This window comes from Myotis davidii, unplaced genomic scaffold, assembly GCF_000327345.1.
Source record: "Myotis davidii unplaced genomic scaffold, ASM32734v1 scaffold319, whole genome shotgun sequence".
In the NCBI taxonomy this organism is placed as follows: Eukaryota; Metazoa; Chordata; class Mammalia; order Chiroptera; family Vespertilionidae; genus Myotis; species Myotis davidii.
This window is the reverse complement of record NW_006290675.1, coordinates 707236-726856: the sequence shown is the minus strand read 5'-3', so window position 1 is coordinate 726856 and position 19621 is coordinate 707236. Positions and strand designations below refer to the sequence as shown.

Sequence of the window (19621 nt, the reverse complement as noted above, 5' to 3'; positions counted from 1 at the left end):
CCCTGTGGGCGGAGCCGCCGATGGGATGGAGCCGCCGGCTGTCTCCGTGCTGGTTTACTGGGCGCCGGTGGCCCTCGGTCTCCTCGCAGGAGCCAGGCCCGGAGGGTGCGGGGGACACTCGGCCGCTGCTGGCGGGGGCGGGCAGCGATGGGCTTCCCTCGTTGGCGGCGGTCTGGTCCGGGAAGAGCCCCCCGCCCCCGAACCGGGGTTTTCTCTCCCGCTGCCTTCCTAGGGTCCTTCGTAGCCCGGGACCGGGTCGGGGAAAGGAGGGTTTAAGGGGCGTGGGAGGCTGAAGACTGACCGATACCCTGTAAGTGAGCAAAGGGAAGTCTGGTGTTCTGCCTGAAGTGGCGACTCGCTCGTCCGTATTGCTGCTGAATCCCCTGGAGGCTGGAACTCAGAGGATGTTGGGGTCCAGCCCCAGCAGGTCCAGGGGTTTCCAAAGGTGTGGACAGAATCGGCGGAGAATGACACGGAGACAGCGCATTCAGTTGATCAGCAGCCTAGCCAGGTCCTGTCTCTACTCTCCTGTCATTCCAAGGTTACTCTATTGTTCTATTAAGCTACAAGGAAGTAACTGAAGGAGATCATTCTAAGAAAGATTATGTAGCTTAATCGTGATTGTAGTTAAAGTGACTAACTACCCGCCTGGCACTTAGTTGAGGGGTTTTACTGCTAAAAATCCTCACCTGGGGAAACAACCTTTCTCGGGGAGGTGGTCCTGTTTAAAACACAAAGGGCCAAGAAGATGAGCAAACATATTAAGAACAGTATGCCATATACACCAGGTCCCTTGAAACATATGCTGTGCAGATGTTTCTTCCCTGCAGCAACTGTGTCAAGCAGCAAGGATGGGCCAGCTTCCAGCAAGGGGACAGCTTTCTGTCCCTTCCAGCAGGCGCCTTGGCCTAGGCCAGAACAAGGATGAGACGGAGGGGTTTGTGTGCAGACACCCTGATGCTCAGGGGCGATGGCACGGGCTGCAGGGTAGGCTCTGGAAGGGAGTACCCTACAACAGCACAAAACTCTAAGGCAGCGGTTCTCAACCTGTGGGTCGCGACCGAACGACCCTTTCACAGGGGTCGCCTAAGACCATCCTGCATATCAGATATTTACATTGTGATTCATAACAGTAGCAACATTACAATTATGAAGTAGCAACAAAAATAATTTTATGGGGGAAAAAATTTATGGTTGGGTCACAACATGAGAAACTAAAGGGCCAGAAGGTTGGGAACCACTGCAGGAAAAGATCTAAGGAGAGACCCGGGAAAACCCAAAAGTGCCCGTAGGTGCAAGGGTGCCAAAGGAACTGCAAACCACCAGCAGAACAGTGATGGGGGGAGGGGTGCTGGCGGGCGAGGAGAATGAAATTAAATAGGGGAGGACCTGTGTCATCAGGGGTAACCAGGAAGAGAATGGACCAGAGAAATGGCGAAGGCTGGACCAGCAATGAGGGCAGAACCTCATTGGAGCAGGAAAACTGACCTGAGAAGGAGAGGACTTTGTCAACACCAGGAACCCTGCCTCGACCAACCTTTCCTACCTAGGCCCCACCCTACATCTCTGGCATGGCTCAATGGTCACTTATTTTTTTAATCTATTTTTCAATTACAGCTGACAATTTGTTTCAGGTGTATAAGATAGTGATTAGACATTTATATACTTTATGAAGTGATACCCCAATTAGTACCCATCTAAACCATACATGCCTATTACAATATTATTGACTTCCTATGCTGTACTTTATATCCCTGGGATAGTCATTATTTTTAATCATTTTTTACTTTTCAATTACAGTTGACATACAATATTGTATTCTTTTTAGGTGTACACCCCAGCAGACTAGACATTATAAAACTATTAAGGGATCATCCCAGAAAATCTAATAACAATTAGATTATAGACTATATTCCCTAGGGCAGTGGTGGGCAACCTTTTTGTGTGTGTGCCAAAACCAGCAAAATCTCTGACTCAAAATTCTTCCACGTGCCAACCCTAATTTTTGGAGAACATGTTACGCCTACTTGATATCTCTTAAGGTATACATATGTGAAGAACCTTGAAGAAATAATAAAATTCATTCAAGCGACAAAAACAGTGTATGATGATGAAAAATACATTTATTTTTTAATGTATACATGTACACTGATAGTCCGACAGAAAACTTTGACTCCGTTTGACATTATCAGTGGGACTTTTGCTGCTGCATCACTGATGACAGAGATTTTACATCAGGTTTATATTTCGTGACCTTCAGAGATATGCACAAGCTACTACTTTCATCCGTCAGGCTACTCCTATTACGAGACTTAACAAAATTCATCACTGAGAACAAATATTCACAATTGTAAATGGAAGATTATAAGAGAGGGTTTCGCGTGCCAGCAAAAGTTACTGATGTGCCATGTTTGGCACGTGTGCCAGGGGTTGCCCACCACTGCCCTGGGGCCTAAAGCTATATTCTCATTTTATACCCCCATGACTATACTGTAACCAATTTGTACTTCTAAATCCCTTCACATTTTTCACCCATTCCCCTAACACCCCTCCCATCTTGCAACCGTCAAAATGTTCTCTATGTTGTGTTTCTGTTCTGCTTGTTTGATTTTTAGATTCAATTGTTGATAGATATGTATTTATTGCCATTTTATTGTTCATATTTTTTAATCTTTTTTTTGCCTTCAATTCAACATTTCATGTAACACTGGTTTGGTGGAGATGAATTCCTTTAACCTTATCTGGGAAACTCTTTTTCTGACCTTCAATTCTAAATGAAGGTAGTGATCTTCATTGCTGGGTAATAATCTTGGTTGTAGGTCCTTGCTTTTCATCACGTTGAATTTTTTTGAATTTTTTTAGGTAGATAAAGGCTACTTTTATTAAATGATTGAGCCATGTAATTGCCAAGGCCACTATGTACAGGTGGCCTTTATTTCTTAGTCTCTTTCTCCTTGGACATTATTTTTTAAAGCAGTCATGCCCTCAGGGATCATCCCCTTTAAGACAAGGGAGTCACACTAATGCTGGCTCCTGACTGCTCTGAATTTTTTTTTTTTTAATCCTCACCCGGGGATATTTTTCCATTAATTTTTAAAAATATATTTTATTAATCTTTACAGAGAGGAAGGGAGAGGGATAGAGAGTTAGAAACACCGATGAGAGAGAAACATCAATCAGCTGCCTCCTGCACACCCCCCACTGGGGATGTGCCCGAAACCAAGATACATGCCCTTGACCAGAATCGAACCTGGGACCTTTCAGTCCACAGGCCAGTGCTCTATCCACTGAGCCAAACCGGTTAGGGCTTCCATTAATTTTGAGAGAGAGTAGAAGGGAGAAGGAGAGATAGACCACCAAGGTACATGCCCTTGACCTGAATTGAACGCTCTATCCACTGAGTCAAACTGGCTAGGGCTCCTTGGACAGGCTTGATGATTTCTCCTTCTTGGCCTGGAGCTGCTCTTCACGGTGCTTGCAAGCTTCCTTGGTTTTAGACCTCTGGGCCTCAGCCTGGTCAGCCAGAAGCCACTTGCAAGCCTTGTCTGCCTTCAGCTTGTTTTTGAATGTTACCCTTCACTTTCAGGTACAGGCTGTGGTACATGTGACAGTCAATCTTCTTAGGTTCACGGTATCTTCTGAGTAGCCGGCAAGGAATTCTCATCCTCCTCAACCAGGTTACTTCCTCAGCCATTTGAACATTGGCAGTACCCCTTTGCTTACTTACGCCCATATGCCTGCTCTTCCTGCAGGCCAAGGTGTTTTTCTATCCATCGGGAATGGACAGTCACAGGCTTCCAGAGGATGAGCCTACCTCTGATCAGCTTCTGAATCTACTGACAGGAGTTGGCATTGGCAATTTCATTGGTCTCCTTGGGGTCCAACCAGACCTTCTTTTAGCCACAGCAGAAGACACTGGAGGCAAGCCTCTTTTGAAGCCTGATCATACTCATGGCTGTTGCCACAGCAGCAAAAAGCCACTTTGAATACTTCTTGCTGTGGTGGGCTGCATATCTGGCGCTTTGGCCAGATGGGTCATGCTGTGCTGTCTGTTCCTAAAACACATAGATAGGAAGGTACTGACATCAGGCCCAGCCTTGAGATATAGTCTCATGGCCCCTTCCCAGCACACAGGCCTTCTTTCTCAGAAGGCCTGGAAGTCTCATTCCAAATTTGGGAGACAAAGGACTGGAAAAAGTATAAATAGAGTTTCCTCCATATTGGGGGGGCCCAGAATTTGAAAGACACATTTTTCTCTGGGCCTCCACAAAATTTAGCAATAAAATGTAACCCCTTGAGCAGAACTTCCCTGGAGATCCAGACCAGAACTTGGCTGGAGATCCTGGCTGGAGATCCTGGCTAGGCTGCTGATCAACTGAACGCTGTCTCCGTGTCATTCCTTCTTCGCCGACTCTGTCTACACCTTTGGGAACCCCTGGACCTGCTGGGGTTGGACCCCGGCAACTGTGTGCTTGAGCTCCAATCAAGAGTGAGGAACAGGTCATATGTGTCAGGGATTATAAAGCCAAGCAGACTGCCTGCTCAGTGTACACAGGCTTCCAGACCATGTGTGCGCACCCTTCTACATAGAAGATGTTTGCCTTGCAAAAAAATAAAATAAAATAAAATAAAATAAAATAAAATAAAATGTAACCCCTCTACAGTGCTTGCTAGAACATTTGGAACAGTTGCGGGCATGAGGTGTGCAGGGGGTGTGCAGGAGGCAGCTGATCGATGTTTCTCTCTCATCAATGTTTCTAATTCTCTATCCTTTTCACTTCCTCTCTGTAAAAAAATCAATAAAATGTATTTTTTTAAAAATGTAACTCCTGTTGTCGGCACGGCAGTTCAGCCTCTGCTTTGGCAGGGTGCTGTAACTGTAGTCGCTGGCCAGCTCAATAAATCCTCGCTTGCTGTTTAAGACCTAATTGGAGTCGGTGGTCTTATTCTCCCAAATGTCACTCCAGAACACTTGCCACTCCATTTTGGCCTGCAAAGTTGCTGCTGAGAAATCAGCTGACAGTCTTACAGGTACTTACTTGTAGGTAACTAACTGCTTCCCACTCTCCTGCCCAAAGCAGCTGCTCCTCCTCTCCTGCCCCTGCCCGTGCTCCGTGGCCATGCCTGTGGCCGGCACCTAGCGGGACAGCGGTGTCTGCTTCAGGGACATGAGCACAGAACGCAGGCGGGACACGTCTTTGCACTGTTTGCTGCTCTTGGGGTTGAAGTCACACAGCTGGGCCACTTTCTCCCACTCTGTGCCTGGGGTTTCCTCCTAGATGCTCTGCAGGTGGAGGCAGAACCGGTCTCAGGGCTGCCTGCCTTTCCCCTGAACTAGTGATGCTCTGCTGCCACTGAGCAAGCCTGCTTTGCCCAGCCTACTCTGGGGTACTTTACCCAGAGGTACCCAGTCCTGTGCCCTCTGACTTGGGGCCCCAGAAATAACCTTGGCAAAGGAGGAAGCCTGGTTTTGTCCTGTCTTAGGGCCTCTGCACTTGTCACCTCTTCCAGGAATGCTCTTCCCCCAGACCTGCTGCTCATAGCTTATTGTTTCTCGTCATTCAGGACTGAGTGCAGGCCTCGCCCTCTCAGAGAGGTCTTCCCTTGCCACCCTAACTAAATGTTTCTCCTGTACCTCCTCCACCCCTGCACCACCCTCACACTCTCTGGTCATTGCCTTGCCATGAAGAGTTCCCCACCTGGAGCTCCTGGCACCTAATGGCCCGTGGAGGAACTAATGTGGTACTCAGCCATTACTAACAACATCACTGAAGTCACCTGGTTCAGCATTGCCTCAATGTTCTGTGGACCCTGTGTGTTCTCCAGAAAAGGGTTGTGGTCAACCACTCATAGAAAACTCAGTTAAAGGGGATCTTCAAAGCCAGACTTTCAAAAACTTCCATGTGCTAATGTGCATCAGTGGAAAAGTGATGATGAAAGAATCGACCATCTCCCCAGCATGTTTGATGGCAGGACTCTTTTGGCCCATGATGACTGTTACATTCTATGGAGCCACAGGCTTGGGATTGCTCTAATGCAGTGGTTCTGAACCTTCTGGCCCTTTAAATACAGGTCCTCATGTCGTGACCCAACCATAAAATTATTTTCGTTGCTATTTCATAACTGTAATGTTGCTACTGTTATGAATCGTAATGTAAATATCTGATATGCAGGATGGTCTTAGGCGACCCCTGTGAAAGGGTCGTTCGACCGCCAAAGGGGTCACGACCCACAGGTTGAGAACCGCTGCTCTAATGAGTCTTTGCTTTTGGTTGCAATCAAACCGACAAAACCAGCTTGCGCTGATTCAGGGGAACCAATTGTAAGGACTGGTGAGGGAATGAAGTCAGTCAGACATAGCCTTCAGATCCTCCGCAGAGAGGTGCCAATAAAAATCTCAGAACTCTGTGTGCCCAAAGGGCCACGCAGTCGGTCATTCTACACGTATTCCCCCAGCACCTGGCTTGGGCCAGGCTCAGGTTTCTGGGCAAAGTCCCTGCACTCATGCAGTCTGTAGGGGATGTCAAGCAGATCAAAAGGCAGTTATGGCTGTAATCGGATTGTTAACAGGAAATCTGGGGCACTGGGACTACAGGACATTCCACAGCCTGGGAGCAGGAAATAGTGGTAAGGAAAGCTTCCTAAAATTGGCACCTGAACTGGGTAAAGAAACAAGGTAAGGGGACAGCCTAGTCAAAGGCCTGAATTTGGGATGGGATGAAGGATCAAAGTTACAAGGCCAAAAACAACGGCCCTCGGGAGCTGGGCTGCAGACACATCCTGGAGGCTGTGCTGAAGTCTACGCAGGCAGAGTCCAATAGGGGAGGGCTTTCTGGGACGGCCTCGCTCCAGCCTAGTGTCCTGATGGTGTGGAATGGATGGGCTGCCTTCAGGAGCCAAGGGGAGGGACATTATGTGAAAGCTTAGGCTTACTTGTTGGAAAGACTTGACTACAAACCCCCCATTAATACCTCTCAAGCCTGTTCTTATCTGTAAGAGGAAGAGAAAACTACAGACCTCTGTGGGTTTTATGTGAAAGGATCTATGTAAAAACACTAAGCTCTTCTTTCCAACAGCAGTGACTTCTAGAAATAAAACAGGAATAAGAGGATTTTTGTTTAGCTGAGGACAAGCTACCAAGAATAAGAAAATGCCCAGTGCCCACCCCCACCCCTGCTTGGGAGGGGAAAATACAAAACCATCAGAGGAGTAAAATAGCTTTTTTTTAATTATGTATACAATGTATTCAAACAAACCACCCACTCTGAAACCTGCACTTTCTTGCTTTTCCCAGAGCCCCCAGAATAATATAAATGTAAGGCAGTTCCTTCCCCAGAGAGGGAGTTAGAAAGGAAGGGGGAGAAGAGAGGGAGGGAGGGGAGGTACGAAGACGTTTTGATTCCATGGGGGTTTCATCTGTAGTAACATACCCCGCCTTGCCATAAATCCGGGCTCCAGGAAGTCTCAGTCAAGGGCAGGCCCCGTTTCCTGAACCCCGGCTGCCTCACTACCCTATCCGTGGCGCTGCCATCGTCTAGCATTTCGGTTAAGACGCTCAGGTTAACACTGTAGCCGAACTTCTGCCTCCGGGTCTTCCCCTTCGCCTTTGAGCATCCCGCTGACGACCGCACCCAACTCAGACTCCGCGCCTTCACTTCCAGCACCTCGAGTAGCGGGCTCCTACCAGCGGGCACGCGCAGGGCTTCGCAGGCTTTCTGGGAAATGTAGTCCTCCCCGAGAGCGATACCATGCTGGTTACTACGGCTCCCAGAATGCAATGAGCGGATACGCCTGCGTACAACGCTCAGTAAAGTCCTTTCCTCCGCCCCCTTTCATGACTTCATCGGGAGGCGGGGTATAGTGTCCCCATTTTTTCCAGCTGCCGTTACCCCAGACATGGCGACTCCTGGCCCCATGACTCCGGAGGCACCCTTTGAACCATCGCAGCCCCCAGTTATTGAGGGTTTTAGCCCCAGTGTCTATAGCAATCCGGAAAGCTTCAAGGAAAAGTTCCTTCGCAAGACTCGCGAGAACCCAATGGTACCCATAGGTAAGCGGGTACAGAAGGAACTGTAGATGGAGAAGACAGAGCTCTCGGGGGAAATGAAATAGTGAAGGACCGGGGACGCCAGGGGGACACCGGAACGAGAAGGGGCCGGAGATGTGGTGAAGAGGTCGGGCGGTGGTGAACCTGATTGGTGCAGGAGCGGGTCGAGGGGGCGGGCTCTGTAACTCCGGGACCCTGCCGGGACCAACCCCTCCAGCCTCTCCCCCGCGCCCCTCCGCCCCGCTCTGGTACTGAGACTTCAACTCGGGACACAGAGGTCCAAAGCGGAGAGGGGCCTCTGGGGCCGGGCTGCCAACCCCACCTGCTTTATACCCTCCTCAGGCTGCCTGGGCACGGCGGCCGCCCTGACCTACGGCCTCTACTGCTTCCACCGGGGTCAGAGCCAGCGCTCCCAGCTCATGATGCGCACCCGGATCGCCGCCCAGGGCTTCACGGTTGCAGCCATCCTGGCGGGACTGGCGGCGTCCGCGCTGAAGTCTAGACCCTGAGCCCGGAAAGCCCCGCGGAGATGAGCCCCAGCCCCGGAGCAGCCAGGGGCCCTGCCACGGAACCCCTTCCCTCCTCACCCCCGGCCAGCGCCGGTCCCGTGGGGGAGGAAGCAGCCAATGGATACTTGTTTCTGGAATCTGGTTCGGTTCGGTTTGGGTATTGCATACTTCAATTTCTGCCGCACTTTCTCCACTTCCTACATAATAAACTCTAATTCACTTGTAGTTTTGTGAATTCATTCTCAGCCTCACCCTCAAGATTTTAGGAGAAAAAAACCGAAAGCCTGCAGGGGCCCTTAGAAAAGTAGAGATTCCGGAGAGGTAATATTTGGGGTGGGGGAGGAGGGGGAATCTTTCTACAATTTCCGAGCTTTTCCGTAGAAAACCTGCTCTCGGATGAGGCTTGTCACGTGCTGTCGGGGGCAGGGTTTGGGCCTGGCCTCCCTTCTCCTGCGGCTCACGCGCTCCCACCCCGGGAGCATCGGAGTGAGAGCACCGGAGACCGTTCACCCGGACCCCTGCGTGCTCTGCGGCATCGAGACTCCGGAGAGCGCCCGCTGGTGGAAGGGAGCGCGCGTGCCTGGCGCCGAGGGAAGGAAGAAGGGAGCACTGGGCCCTGAGCAAGCAGGAGAGACGGCGCCCCGACTTCTGCTCTCATGTGCACCTCACGCGGGTGCTCCTGGGCCGGGCCAGCTCTAACTAACGTGTGGATTCCGACCAGGTGTCTCTCATGTGCTCCATCAGCACCAGCTGCAGGCTGCAGGCTGCAGGCTGCCGGAGGGATAAGGGAAAGTGAAGACACGTCCACTTCTTGAGCCCAACACAGCCTTGATTTCTAAACCGAGGCGTGTGAGCAGGGCCCGCTAATCCGCTCGCCCCCACCCTCGTCTCTCCCCGGAAGTGTAGAGCGGTCCATGTGGTGTCCCTGGGCCTCAAGGTTCAAGGAGCAGACAGGGATTGGTGAGGAAGGTGGCACTCCTAAAGGGGATGGCAACTGCAGGCATTATTGTATCCCTCCAAAAAGGTGCATTGAGCCCTTGCCCGTGTGGCTCAGCGGGTAGAACATCAACTTGTGGACTGAAGGGTCGCATCCAGTCAAGGACATGTACCTTGGTTGCTGGCTCAACCCTGCCTGGCTGTGTATGGGAGGCACCATCGATGTGTTTCTCTCACTTCCATGTATGTTTCTCACCCTTCCACTCTCTAAAAAATCAATGGAACAATATCCTCAGGGGAGGATTAACCAAAAAATAAATAAACTAATTTTTAAAAAAAGATACATTGAAGTCCTAACCCCAGCACCTCACATGTGACCTTATTTGGAAATAGGGTGTTTACAGAGGTAACCAAATTAAAATGAGGCTAAGGTGGGCCCCAATCCATATGACTGTGTCCTTGTAAAAAGAGGAAGTTTGGACAAAGACGCACACGGAGGACAGGCCATGTGAAGATGAACGCGGGATTAGACGGGTGCATCTACCAGCCAAGGAACACCTGACGCAGCCAGAAGCCGGAAGAGAGGCTGAAACACATCCTCCCCTGGTGCTGGGGAGGGACCTGCCCTGCTGACACGGACTCAGATTTCTGGCCTCAGAAGAGTGAGACAATCTGTTATTTCAAGTCAGACTCTGTTATGACGGTTCTAGGAAACATAGCTGTCCATTAAACCATTTAGAACACTATGCAGGTCCCAATATTTTGTTTCTTTTTTTTTTTTTGAATTAAAGAGTCACATTTATTGCAATCCGGGACTATAAGGGGCCAAGGGGAAACAAGCCCTGCATGTTACAAAGCGCTCCTGTGGCAGTGGGTTGGGTCCCAGGCTCCTGCCATCGTCCCCGTCGCCTGTAACAGAGCAGCAATCAGGCCTCTCCCAAGGGAGTGCACTGGAAGGGGCTATCAGCCCCTCTGCTAGCAGCAACCGGTACCGAACCCTTTCAGTACAATTAACCAGCTTCATTCCCAGCCACTTTTACACATCCCAGGGCCCGTTTCCTTCCTTTAACCAGCAAGCCAAATGACACCGGCCCATATTACTTCCTATTGTGAGTTAGAGGAAGACAATTCATTCTAAGACAGTCGAGTTTGAGGAGGAGCTATTACCCATGTTGCTAATAGCTCCATGGAGGGACTGGTTGCCTCCTCCTTAAAAAATACCTGAATCGGTCCCAATATTTTGAATGTAACCAGTTTGCAGCCTCTGCTGAAGAGGAAGAAGGTGTGGTCCATGATTTTCATCCCAAATCCACAGAGGATGCGCGGTGGGCCGCCCCGTGAAGAGGGCCCCAGCCAATCACAAGGAAGGGGGTTTGGCGGAGGCGACCTTCACCAGCCTCAGCCTGGCTTAGCCTCCACGAGAACCTCTGGCCTGGCCCCCCTCCTGCTTCATGCCCCTTTCCCTCTGGGTCTGTGGCTGACGAGAACAGAGCCTTATCTCACAGGCTTGTTCAAGGATCCGGAAGGATCAAGGCTGCAAAGCATTCTGTGAGAGGTGGTCTTTCTTCCTGGGAGTGGAGGCAGCAGCCAGGCAGGGACACCCACTTCCAGCTGGAAGCTGCTGGGTTTCCAAGAGAATAGCCTCATCTCTCAGGGCCGTGCTGGGAAAGTTCTAAGCCCAAACGGAACCCCGACACCATTTGTGGCTTCCAGAAAAATGAGAATGGTAAAAAAATGAGTGTAAAAAGAATTAACAACACACCCTTTAAGTCAAGAAAAAAGTACATCAGAGGGACAGTCACAATTTTGTGGACTTAGACGCGGTGTGAGAGGCTGGGACTTCAGAAGGAAGGAGGGTGGGAGGGGCGAGTGTTCCCTTCCCAGCCTGGGAGAGGGGGAGGAAGGGAGGAGGCTGTGTGGAGCAGCTGCCGGAGGCCTTCCACCCTCCTGCCCGAAGCAGCTCCTCTCCTGCCCCTGCCCGTGCTCCGTGGCCATGCCTGTGGCCGGCACCTAGCGGGACAGCGGTGTCTGCTTCAGGGACATGAGCACAGAACGCAGGCGGGACACGTCTTTGCACTGTTTGCTGCTCTTGGGGTTGAAGTCACACAGCTGGGCCACTTTCTCCCACTCTGTGCCTGCGGTTTCCTCCTTGGATTCCTTCACGAAAGCCTCCTCAGATGCCCTGCGGGAGGAGATAGGACAGAGGTCTCAGAGCTGCCTGCCTTTCCCCCTCCCCCCCAACCAGTGATGCTTTCCCCGCAATGAGCAGGGCTGCTTTGCCCAGCCTGCTCTGGGCTGCTTTACCCAGAGGTCTCCTCCCCGGCCCTGCGCCCTCTGACCCTGAGCCCCAGGAACAGCCTTGGCATCAGAGAAAACCTAGTTTGGGGCTGAGTGCAGGCCTCGCCTCCTCAGAGAGGTCTGCCCCTGCCACCCTAGCTAAAGTTTCCTCCTGGACCTCCTCCCGCCTGCCCCACCCTCGCGCTCTCCGGTCATTGCCTCTCCATCAAGAGTTCCCCACTGGGGTTCCCGGCACCGAATGGCCGTGGAGGAACTAATGTGGTACCTCAGCCATTGTCAATGTTTCCAATAACTTGGCAGAGACAGGACATTGATTAACTACATAACTAATTGGAGTGCCTGGTTCAGCATTGCCTCAATGTTCTGTGGACCCTGTGTGTTCTCCATAAGAGTTGTGGTCAACCACTCATAGAAAACTCAGTGAAAGGGGTTCAAAGCCTTGCATGTGCTAACGTGCATCCGTGGGAAAGTGATGGCGATAGAATCCACCGTCTCCCCAGCATGTTTGATGGCAGATCTCTTTTTAGCCCGGAATATCGATGGAGCCAGGGCATGAGGACTGCTCCATTCATTTAAGTCTTAGCTTTTGGTTAGAGTCCAGTTAGGGTGGCAACGGGTGGCTTCTTCAGTTCTAGCTGACCGGTATGAAAGCCACTGATGAAGGAACAATGGAGAGGCAAACTGTAGTCAGTACTGTTCAGTGGACAAAACCTAAATGTGGGCATTACTAAGAGAAAGACATTAAAGGATTCTTAGGTAAAAGGGCTGGGTCTTTGTCCTGTTTGGCTATCGAGCCCAACCATGCGTGACCAGGCACTGGCAGATGGTGGGGAGCTCTCCAGTTGGTCCACGCAGCCGTGCCAAGGTGATCGGGCCCTCCCTACTGCGGGTGCTGTGTGCTCGTTACCGAACCTGTAAAGTGAGGGTCAGAGCCTCCACCTAGTGATCCGAGTGGCTGAGGATCTAGGAGATGGCAGGTGTGTGCGAGCTTGGGAAGAGGTTGACTGCTGTGCAGAGCTGGATATCCAGGGGGCTGAGGGAAGCTTTCCTAGCAGCGGTCCTTTGGGTCAAGAGGCCCCCGCTAAACTTGCAGCTCAGTGTGGTGGGTGGTCTTGCTGACGGGCACCAGCAAGGAGCTTGTGGGTTATGAAGAATCATGGCCTCAGTCCTACTGAATTAGAATCCTCATTTTAACAAGACCCTCTGGTGTCTCACAGGCACATGGAAGTCTGGGAAACACTGGTCTGCACTTTCCCTCTTCGGGACTCCTTTGTATGATCCTTGGGCCATTTTCTGGGGTGAAACAGGAGCACTAACTACCCCCAGCACCCATGTCCCGCTGCCATCCCCACTCTCTGCTGGAACTCTCCTATGGCCCCCTGCTGCCTTCAGGATCAAGTCCAAGCTTCTTGGCCTGGCACAACAGACATTTCTGCAGATGGCCGCGAGCTGACCTTCTCCACACGCCCCCACCTCCACCATCTACAGCCACCAGGCCACTAGGTATGTCCTATCTCATCACCTTTGCCCAAGCAACTTCTTCCACCTAAGAGGTCCTTCCCCTCATCTTCCCCTCCCCATCCATTCATTCCTCCTCCCACTTTATGGTCCAATTGAAGGTTCTGCTTCGCTGAAGTCTGCCCCGGCTCCCACAGCAGAAGGTGGCTTCCAGAGTGTTGTGTGTCCTTCCACACAGCTCTTATTACCACACACTCCGGTCTGACCAGAGACTGGCACTGGGTAAGTACCCATGAGGACTGGACAGCCGGGAGAGTGGATGAAGGTAGGAGCGAAAGGCTGTCACCCTGGGGTGTCCTGGGCACTGTGAGAGAAGAGTTAGCCGCAAGCCTGCCAAGGGTGTGGCCGGCACGCCGAGCAGCCAATATCGGCTGACCTCACACACTCATCACTGTATTTTTCCCTTCAGCTTTACAATCCCCAACACAACTCTAGGTGTCGCTGTCAACCAACTGAGGTGACGTGAGAGGGAACCTCTACCATCTCTGGTCTAGATTAGTCACAGTGCCAACTTGGGTAGAAGCTCTAAGGAGGAGCAGTGCACTTGGGGGTAGCAGAAGGGGATAGGTGTGCTCCTAGCTCTCTTTTTGTGCCTCCAGAAACGCACTCAATGTTTGCTTCGTTCAACAGAAGACCTCTGCACCCTACCTCCCACCCCCAGAGGCATCTCTTTGGGAAGGAGTTGGGCAGCTTTGCCACTCGCCCCTCCCACCCGGGCATGGCCAGTCATTCTTTTCTTTCCTCTGCCTGTTTTAGCAGAGTCACCTCCACGCAGAAAAGACCTCCATAAGCATTTGCTGGAGTGGCGGAGGTGCTGCGCTGACTGGGGGTCACCCCTGCTCTGGTCATAGCCTTCTCCCTGCCCTCGCCCAGCCGCACTCTTGTACCCCACAGGCAGGAGACTCAAGAAACTGTGCCAGCCACACATAGGGGCCTCGCCCTCTCCAGCTCCCCCAGACAGAGGAGCAGAGGAGACACACGTACACGTAGCCGATGATATCAGCATCTGGCTGCTGGTAGAATGCTTTGTCAGCGATCCTTAAGGGAAAGGGGTTAGGTGGGGGAAGACGAGATGGCAAGACAGACAGACAGGCAGAGAGTTAAAGAGAAAGAGAGACAGTGTTAGTACCTCCAGGTCGAGAGGTGTTAGGAAGCACAGCTCTGGGAGGCTCAACTATCCACAGCCCAGAGAGGAGAGCAGGAATCCTCCACCCGCCCCCTGAGTGCCTTTTCTAAAACTCAGCTCTGATCATATTACTCCTCCTGCTCACCACCCATGCCTGCCCACGGCTCCCAGCCTCCCTGCTGCCCCAGACACAAGGTCCTTTCTTTCTTATCATTCTGTCCCCTGGTCTAGATTTCCCTCCCCGACCCTTGCCCTCTTTTTCCTGATGAACTCCTACTCATCCTCCAAAGCCCAGTTCCCCAGATACGAAGGCTCCTCCCCCACAGCATCCCTTGTTTCCTCCTGCAGAGGCCCTACTGCTGAGTTCAGCTGGACATGTGTTTCTCTCCTCTGAACTCAGAGGATACAGGCTGGGTCCTTCTCATCTGTCTTCCGGTACCCAGCCCAGAGCCTGGCATGCAGCAGCTTCCTGAACACAAGTGTGGTGGCTTCCCAGAATTGGCCTTGCCCTTCCTGGCAGGCCTAGTGATTTTAAGGGACGAGCCTCAAAGGCTGGACTGCTGGGCAGCATCCCTGAAATGCTCTGAGACCATTTCCACAAAGGTGTTCTCTGTGGCATCTGCTGTCCTTGCCTGCTCAGCATTCATTCTCTTTCTTCCAGGAAAGGCACCCTGATTGTCCTTTGCAGGATCAAGTTGCCCCCAGGTCAGTCCCTGTGGTTTGGGTAGGACTGACCCCATGCCCAACCCCAGGAATGGAATATTACTAAGCTGGGTCCATCAGGGAGTCCCTGCCTCTGGGCCAGTCACTGGGCCTGACCCATGCCCCACCAATGAGGGTCAGGTCAAGGACTTATGCTGGAGCTATTGGGAGCAAGAGATTATTTTCATTGAAGTTGCCAAGTAGATAGAGCAGAAGCCTGGAGCTGCTGGTGGCCACCTTCGCCCCCATCCCAGGGGGCAGGGGTCCCAGAGGGAAGGCTCCGTAGAGGAAAGAAGAGCTTAGAGACAGTAAAAGTGGGTTCCAACTGACTTTGTTTCCGCCCTTGAGCCTGCTGTGCCTGCCGTCCTACCCCTGGCTTTTCAGTTCTACGGGCCACTCATTTCCTTTAGTGCTGAAGCCACTCTGGGTCAAAGCGCTACAGGCAACGAGATCCCGTACCCAGGCTGGCTCTTCACTCCCAGCCAGGACTGTGCTTTCCGTGACACTAGCCGTGGCACAGGGGGCCCAGGCCTAGCTGTGGGGCCCAGCACAGTCTGGCTCACATCCCAGGGACCTGGGGCCTCAACTGCTGACTGCAGAACTTGCTTCTCACTGTTGTGGTGAGGTGGTAAGAGCGTAACAGTGTATCAGCCCTTCCATGTTCAGGGCTCTGAACTCCACAGGCAACCAAGGAAGTAGTCCTGGGCATTCAGCTTCTCCTTCCTCCATGTTCTTGCCACCAAATCACCCATTCTCAAGATGGGCCTCCAATACCATAGCCCCTCCTGTCCCCATAGTGCCCTCATGTCCCTATAGTTCCCTCCTGTTCCCATAACCCCCTCCTGTCCCTCTATCCCCATCATGTCCCTATAGCTCCCTCATGTCCCCATAGCTCCCCCATGTCCCCATAGCTCCCCCATGTCCCTACAGCTCCCTCCTGTCCCTATAGCTCCTCTCCTGTCCCCATAGCTCCCTCCTGTGCCCATAGCTCCCCCATGTCCCTACAGCTCCCTCCTGTCCCTACAGCTCCTCTCCTGTCCCCATAGCTCCCTCCTGTGCCCATAGCTCCCCCATGTCCCTACAGCTCCCTCCTGTCCCTACAGCTCCTCTCCTGTCCCCATAGCTCCCTCCTGTGCCCATAGCTCCCCCATGTCCCTACAGCTCCCTCCTGTCCCTACAGCTCCTCTCCTGTCCCCATAGCTCCCTCCTGTGCCCATAGCTCCCCCATGTCCCTACAGCTCCCTCCTGTCCCTACAGCTCCTCTCCTGTCCCCATAGCTCCCTCCTGTGCCCATAGCTCCCCCATGTCCCTACAGCTCCCTCCTGTCCCTACAGCTCCTCTCCTGTCCCCATAGCTCCCTCCTGTGCCCATAGCTCCCCCATGTCCCTACAGCTCCCTCCTGTCCCTACAGCTCCTCTCCTGTCCCCATAGCTCCCTCCTGTGCCCATAGCTCCCCCATGTCCCTACAGCTCCCTCCTGTCCCTACAGCTCCTCTCCTGTCCCCATAGCTCCCTCCTGTGCCCATAGCTCCCCCATGTCCCTACAGCTCCCTCCTGTCCCTACAGCTCCTCTCCTGTCCCCATAGCTCCCTCCTGTGCCCATAGCTCCCCCATGTCCCTACAGCTCCCTCCTGTCCCTACAGCTCCTCTCCTGTCCCCATAGCTCCCTCCTGTGCCCATAGCTCCCCCATGTCCCTACAGCTCCCTCCTGTCCCTACAGCTCCTCTCCTGTCCCCATAGCTCCCTCCTGTGCCCATAGCTCCCCCATGTCCCTACAGCTCCCTCCTGTCCCTACAGCTCCTCTCCTGTCCCCATAGCTCCCTCCTGTGCCCATAGCTCCCCCATGTCCCTACAGCTCCCTCCTGTCCCTACAGCTCCTCTCCTGTCCCCATAGCTCCCTCCTGTCCCTAAAGCATCTGTTACCGGTTGCTGATCTTGTTCTTTTCCACTTGTTCACTCTGGCGCTGGTTCCACTCCTCCAGGTCCTTCTTGGCCTTCTCCCGCCACTCCTGTTCGGTCACCTTGGAGGCAGCATCTGCAACCCCACAGGAGAATGAGCGGCAGCTTTCCAGTAGGGACGTGCGGGACACAACCGCCCAGCTGCTTCTCCCCTCGTCCCCAGTGCCCATTCTCACAGTTCCCACATTAGAGGGGGTGCATATACCTTACAGTCCCCCACCCCCACCGTGTCCCAGAGCAGCCCAGCCGCAGCCCTGCCCTCACCCAGCTCTTGCAGCCGTTTCCTCTGCTCCTCTCTCCATTTGCGGATGCTCTCGGGCTCCTGTGTCAGCCGGTCGGCCTGGGCAATGGCAGCATAGCCGTCAGCGGGGCCATTAGCCTCCTAGGACACAAACACACAGCCATGTACCCAGGCCATCCTCCTGCCTCCCGGTGTCTACTGCCCAAGGATCAGGACATCCCCTCACATTCTTTTCTTTTTTCTTACTTATTGAACTTATTGGGGTGACATTGGTTAACAAAATTCTACAGGTTTCAGGTGCACAATTCTACAACACAGCATCTGTACTGTTTCCTCACCACCCTAGTCAAGTCTCCGTCACCATTTATTTATACCCCACCTTTTTTTTCTTTTTAGAAAAGCAAGAATTTATTGACCACAGCAAAAGCACACTTATGACAAGGAAGGGCACAGAAGAAGCAACAGGAGAGCCTAGGCTGGGCTGCTTTGGCTCTCTGGGAAGTCAGAGAAAAGGGGGCCTTAGAGATAGGTTTGGAGGGAGTAGGGGGAAGCTGCCACTGCCCATTGCTCCCCTGGTTGCAAGTCTCGTGGGGTCCCTCGGAGTTTAGAAGATACGTGCCTGTGGGGGAAGGAGAGGGGAGAGAGAATGGCACAGGTGTGCTCCCTGCAAGGAGAGTGCCCACTGTTATTTGTTTGTGTGTGATATAATTTATTTTTAGAGAGAGAAAGAGAGAGAGACATCAATGTGAGAGAAAAACATGATCAGTTGCCTCCTGTACACACCCCAACTGGGGGCCAAACCCACAGCTGGGGCATATGCCCTGACTGGGAATTGAACCAGTGACCTACTGATGCACAGGACCAACTGAGCCACACTGGCCAGGGCTCACACACTATTTTTTTAAAAGATATTTTTATCAGTTTTTTAAAATATATTTTTATTGATTTCAGAGAGGGAGAGAATGATAGAAACATCAATGAGAGAGAAGAATCATTGATCAGCTGCCTCCTGCACACCCACTACTGGGGATCGAGCCCTGGCCGGGAATCAAACTATGTGACTTCCTAGTTCATAAGTCAACGCTCAACCACTGAGCGATACTGGCCAGGCTCAAGCACTATTTTTAACAAATTTTAGTGAATAGGCCATATGTTGGGAGAAAATAGTAATTTCACAGACATAAATAAATATTACATATCTGTAACTATAGTTTACATATATATTTAAGTCCAAGAGTTACCACTCATAAACAATGTTCAGTGATTAACACGTGATCACACCGCATTGTGCGAAGTAATTGGTTCTGTGGTCCCTGGCATGAGTTTCTGCAGCGGTTTTAACTCGCACCAGCAATGTTCCCACATGCTAAGGCACGCCCCAGCCTTGTACATTTGTTTACTCCCAGTGACTGGTGAATGCATGCATTTACTAGACTTACTCAGTGTAAATTTAAAATTATAGCACTATATATAGAAAACTTCTCTGTGAAATTAAACTTTTCATACATACTTACTTTTTAGAACGAACCTGGGACCTTTCAGTCCGCAAGCCGTCGGCTAAACTTTTAAAAAATACATATTTTTATTGATTTCAGAGAGGAAGAGGGAGAGAGGGAGAAAAACATCAGTGATGAGAGAGAATCCTTGATCAGCCGCCTCCTACATGCCCCCCACCAGGGATCAAGCCTGCAACCTGAGCGTGTGCTCTGACCGGGAAGAACCTGGGACCTCTTGGTGTGTGGGATGACGCTCAACCAACTGGGCCACACCAGCCAGGTTGTTTATTTTTTCTTTTGTTTCCCTTGCCCGAGGACATATATCAAAAAAAAATATTCCTATGAGAAAGGTCTGAGATTTTACTGCCTGTTTTCTCCTAGGATTTTTATGATTTCAAATCATAAAATAACCTTAAACAATCTCACATCTCAAACAACTTCATACCCACTGTCTCCTTTGCACTTGCTGTGCCCTCTGCCAGCAAGCCTTCCCCTCGTGTGACCCTTGACAAATAAGAATGCCCACCCCTCAGGGTTGACATAAGAATGAAATGAGCCCTAGCTGGTTTGGCTCAGTGGATAGAGCGTTGGCTTGCGGACTGAAGGGTCCCTGGTTTGATTCTGGTCAAGGCCATGTACCATGGTTGTAGGCTTCTCTTTGGCATGGGCCCTGGTCGGGGTGCATGCAGGAGGCAATCAATCGATGTGTTTCTCTCATCATTGATATTTCTCTCTGTCTTTCCCTCTCTCTTCCATACTCTCTAAAATCAATGGGAAAATATCCTTCGGT

The 19621-nt window shown here is 51.8% G+C and overlaps 2 protein-coding genes and 1 pseudogene across 7 annotated transcripts in view; 1 reads left to right on the top strand and 2 right to left on the bottom strand.

The window, feature by feature from the left end:
- Positions 1-3394: 3394 nt before the first annotated feature.
- Positions 3395-4046, bottom strand: LOC102763689 (annotated as a pseudogene).
- A 1020-nt stretch (positions 4047-5066) lies between these two features.
- Positions 5067-19621, bottom strand: part of CLTB (clathrin light chain B) — a 27091-nt gene continuing 12536 nt past the window's right edge. For 2 of the 6 annotated variants that reach the window (XM_006763706.2, XM_015563881.1), the window contains exons 3-6: positions 17359-17476; positions 17059-17170; positions 14293-14346; positions 11238-11674 (exon numbers count right to left, since the gene is read on the bottom strand). In XM_006763706.2, the coding sequence (XP_006763769.2) occupies positions 11503-11674; positions 14293-14346; positions 17059-17170; positions 17359-17476 (456 nt within the window). In that variant the 3' untranslated portion in view covers positions 11238-11502. Of the gene's footprint in view, positions 5276-11237; positions 11675-14292; positions 14347-17058; positions 17171-17358; positions 17477-19621 lie in introns of those variants that run through there. The other 4 variants (XM_015563879.1, XM_015563880.1, XM_015563883.1 and 1 more) reach the window with 4 other exon arrangements.
- HIGD2A (HIG1 hypoxia inducible domain family member 2A) lies at positions 7876-8781 on the top strand. The gene is made up of 2 exons (XM_006763705.2): positions 7876-8050; positions 8390-8781. Exons 1-2 carry the CDS (start codon positions 7897-7899, stop codon positions 8554-8556), a joined length of 321 nt encoding a protein of 106 aa, XP_006763768.1. The 5' UTR covers positions 7876-7896; the 3' UTR covers positions 8557-8781.

What these genes read in the sequence shown, in the direction of transcription:
- HIGD2A (XM_006763705.2), top strand. Translation starts at nt 7,897, where the DNA reads ATGGCGACTCCTGGCCCCATGACTCCGGAGGCACCCTTTGAACCATCG. An exon ending in GAACCCAATGGTACCCATAG is followed by an intron (nt 8,051 to 8,389) that starts GTAAGCGGGTAC and finishes TACCCTCCTCAG; the next exon opens with GCTGCCTGGGCACGGCGGCC.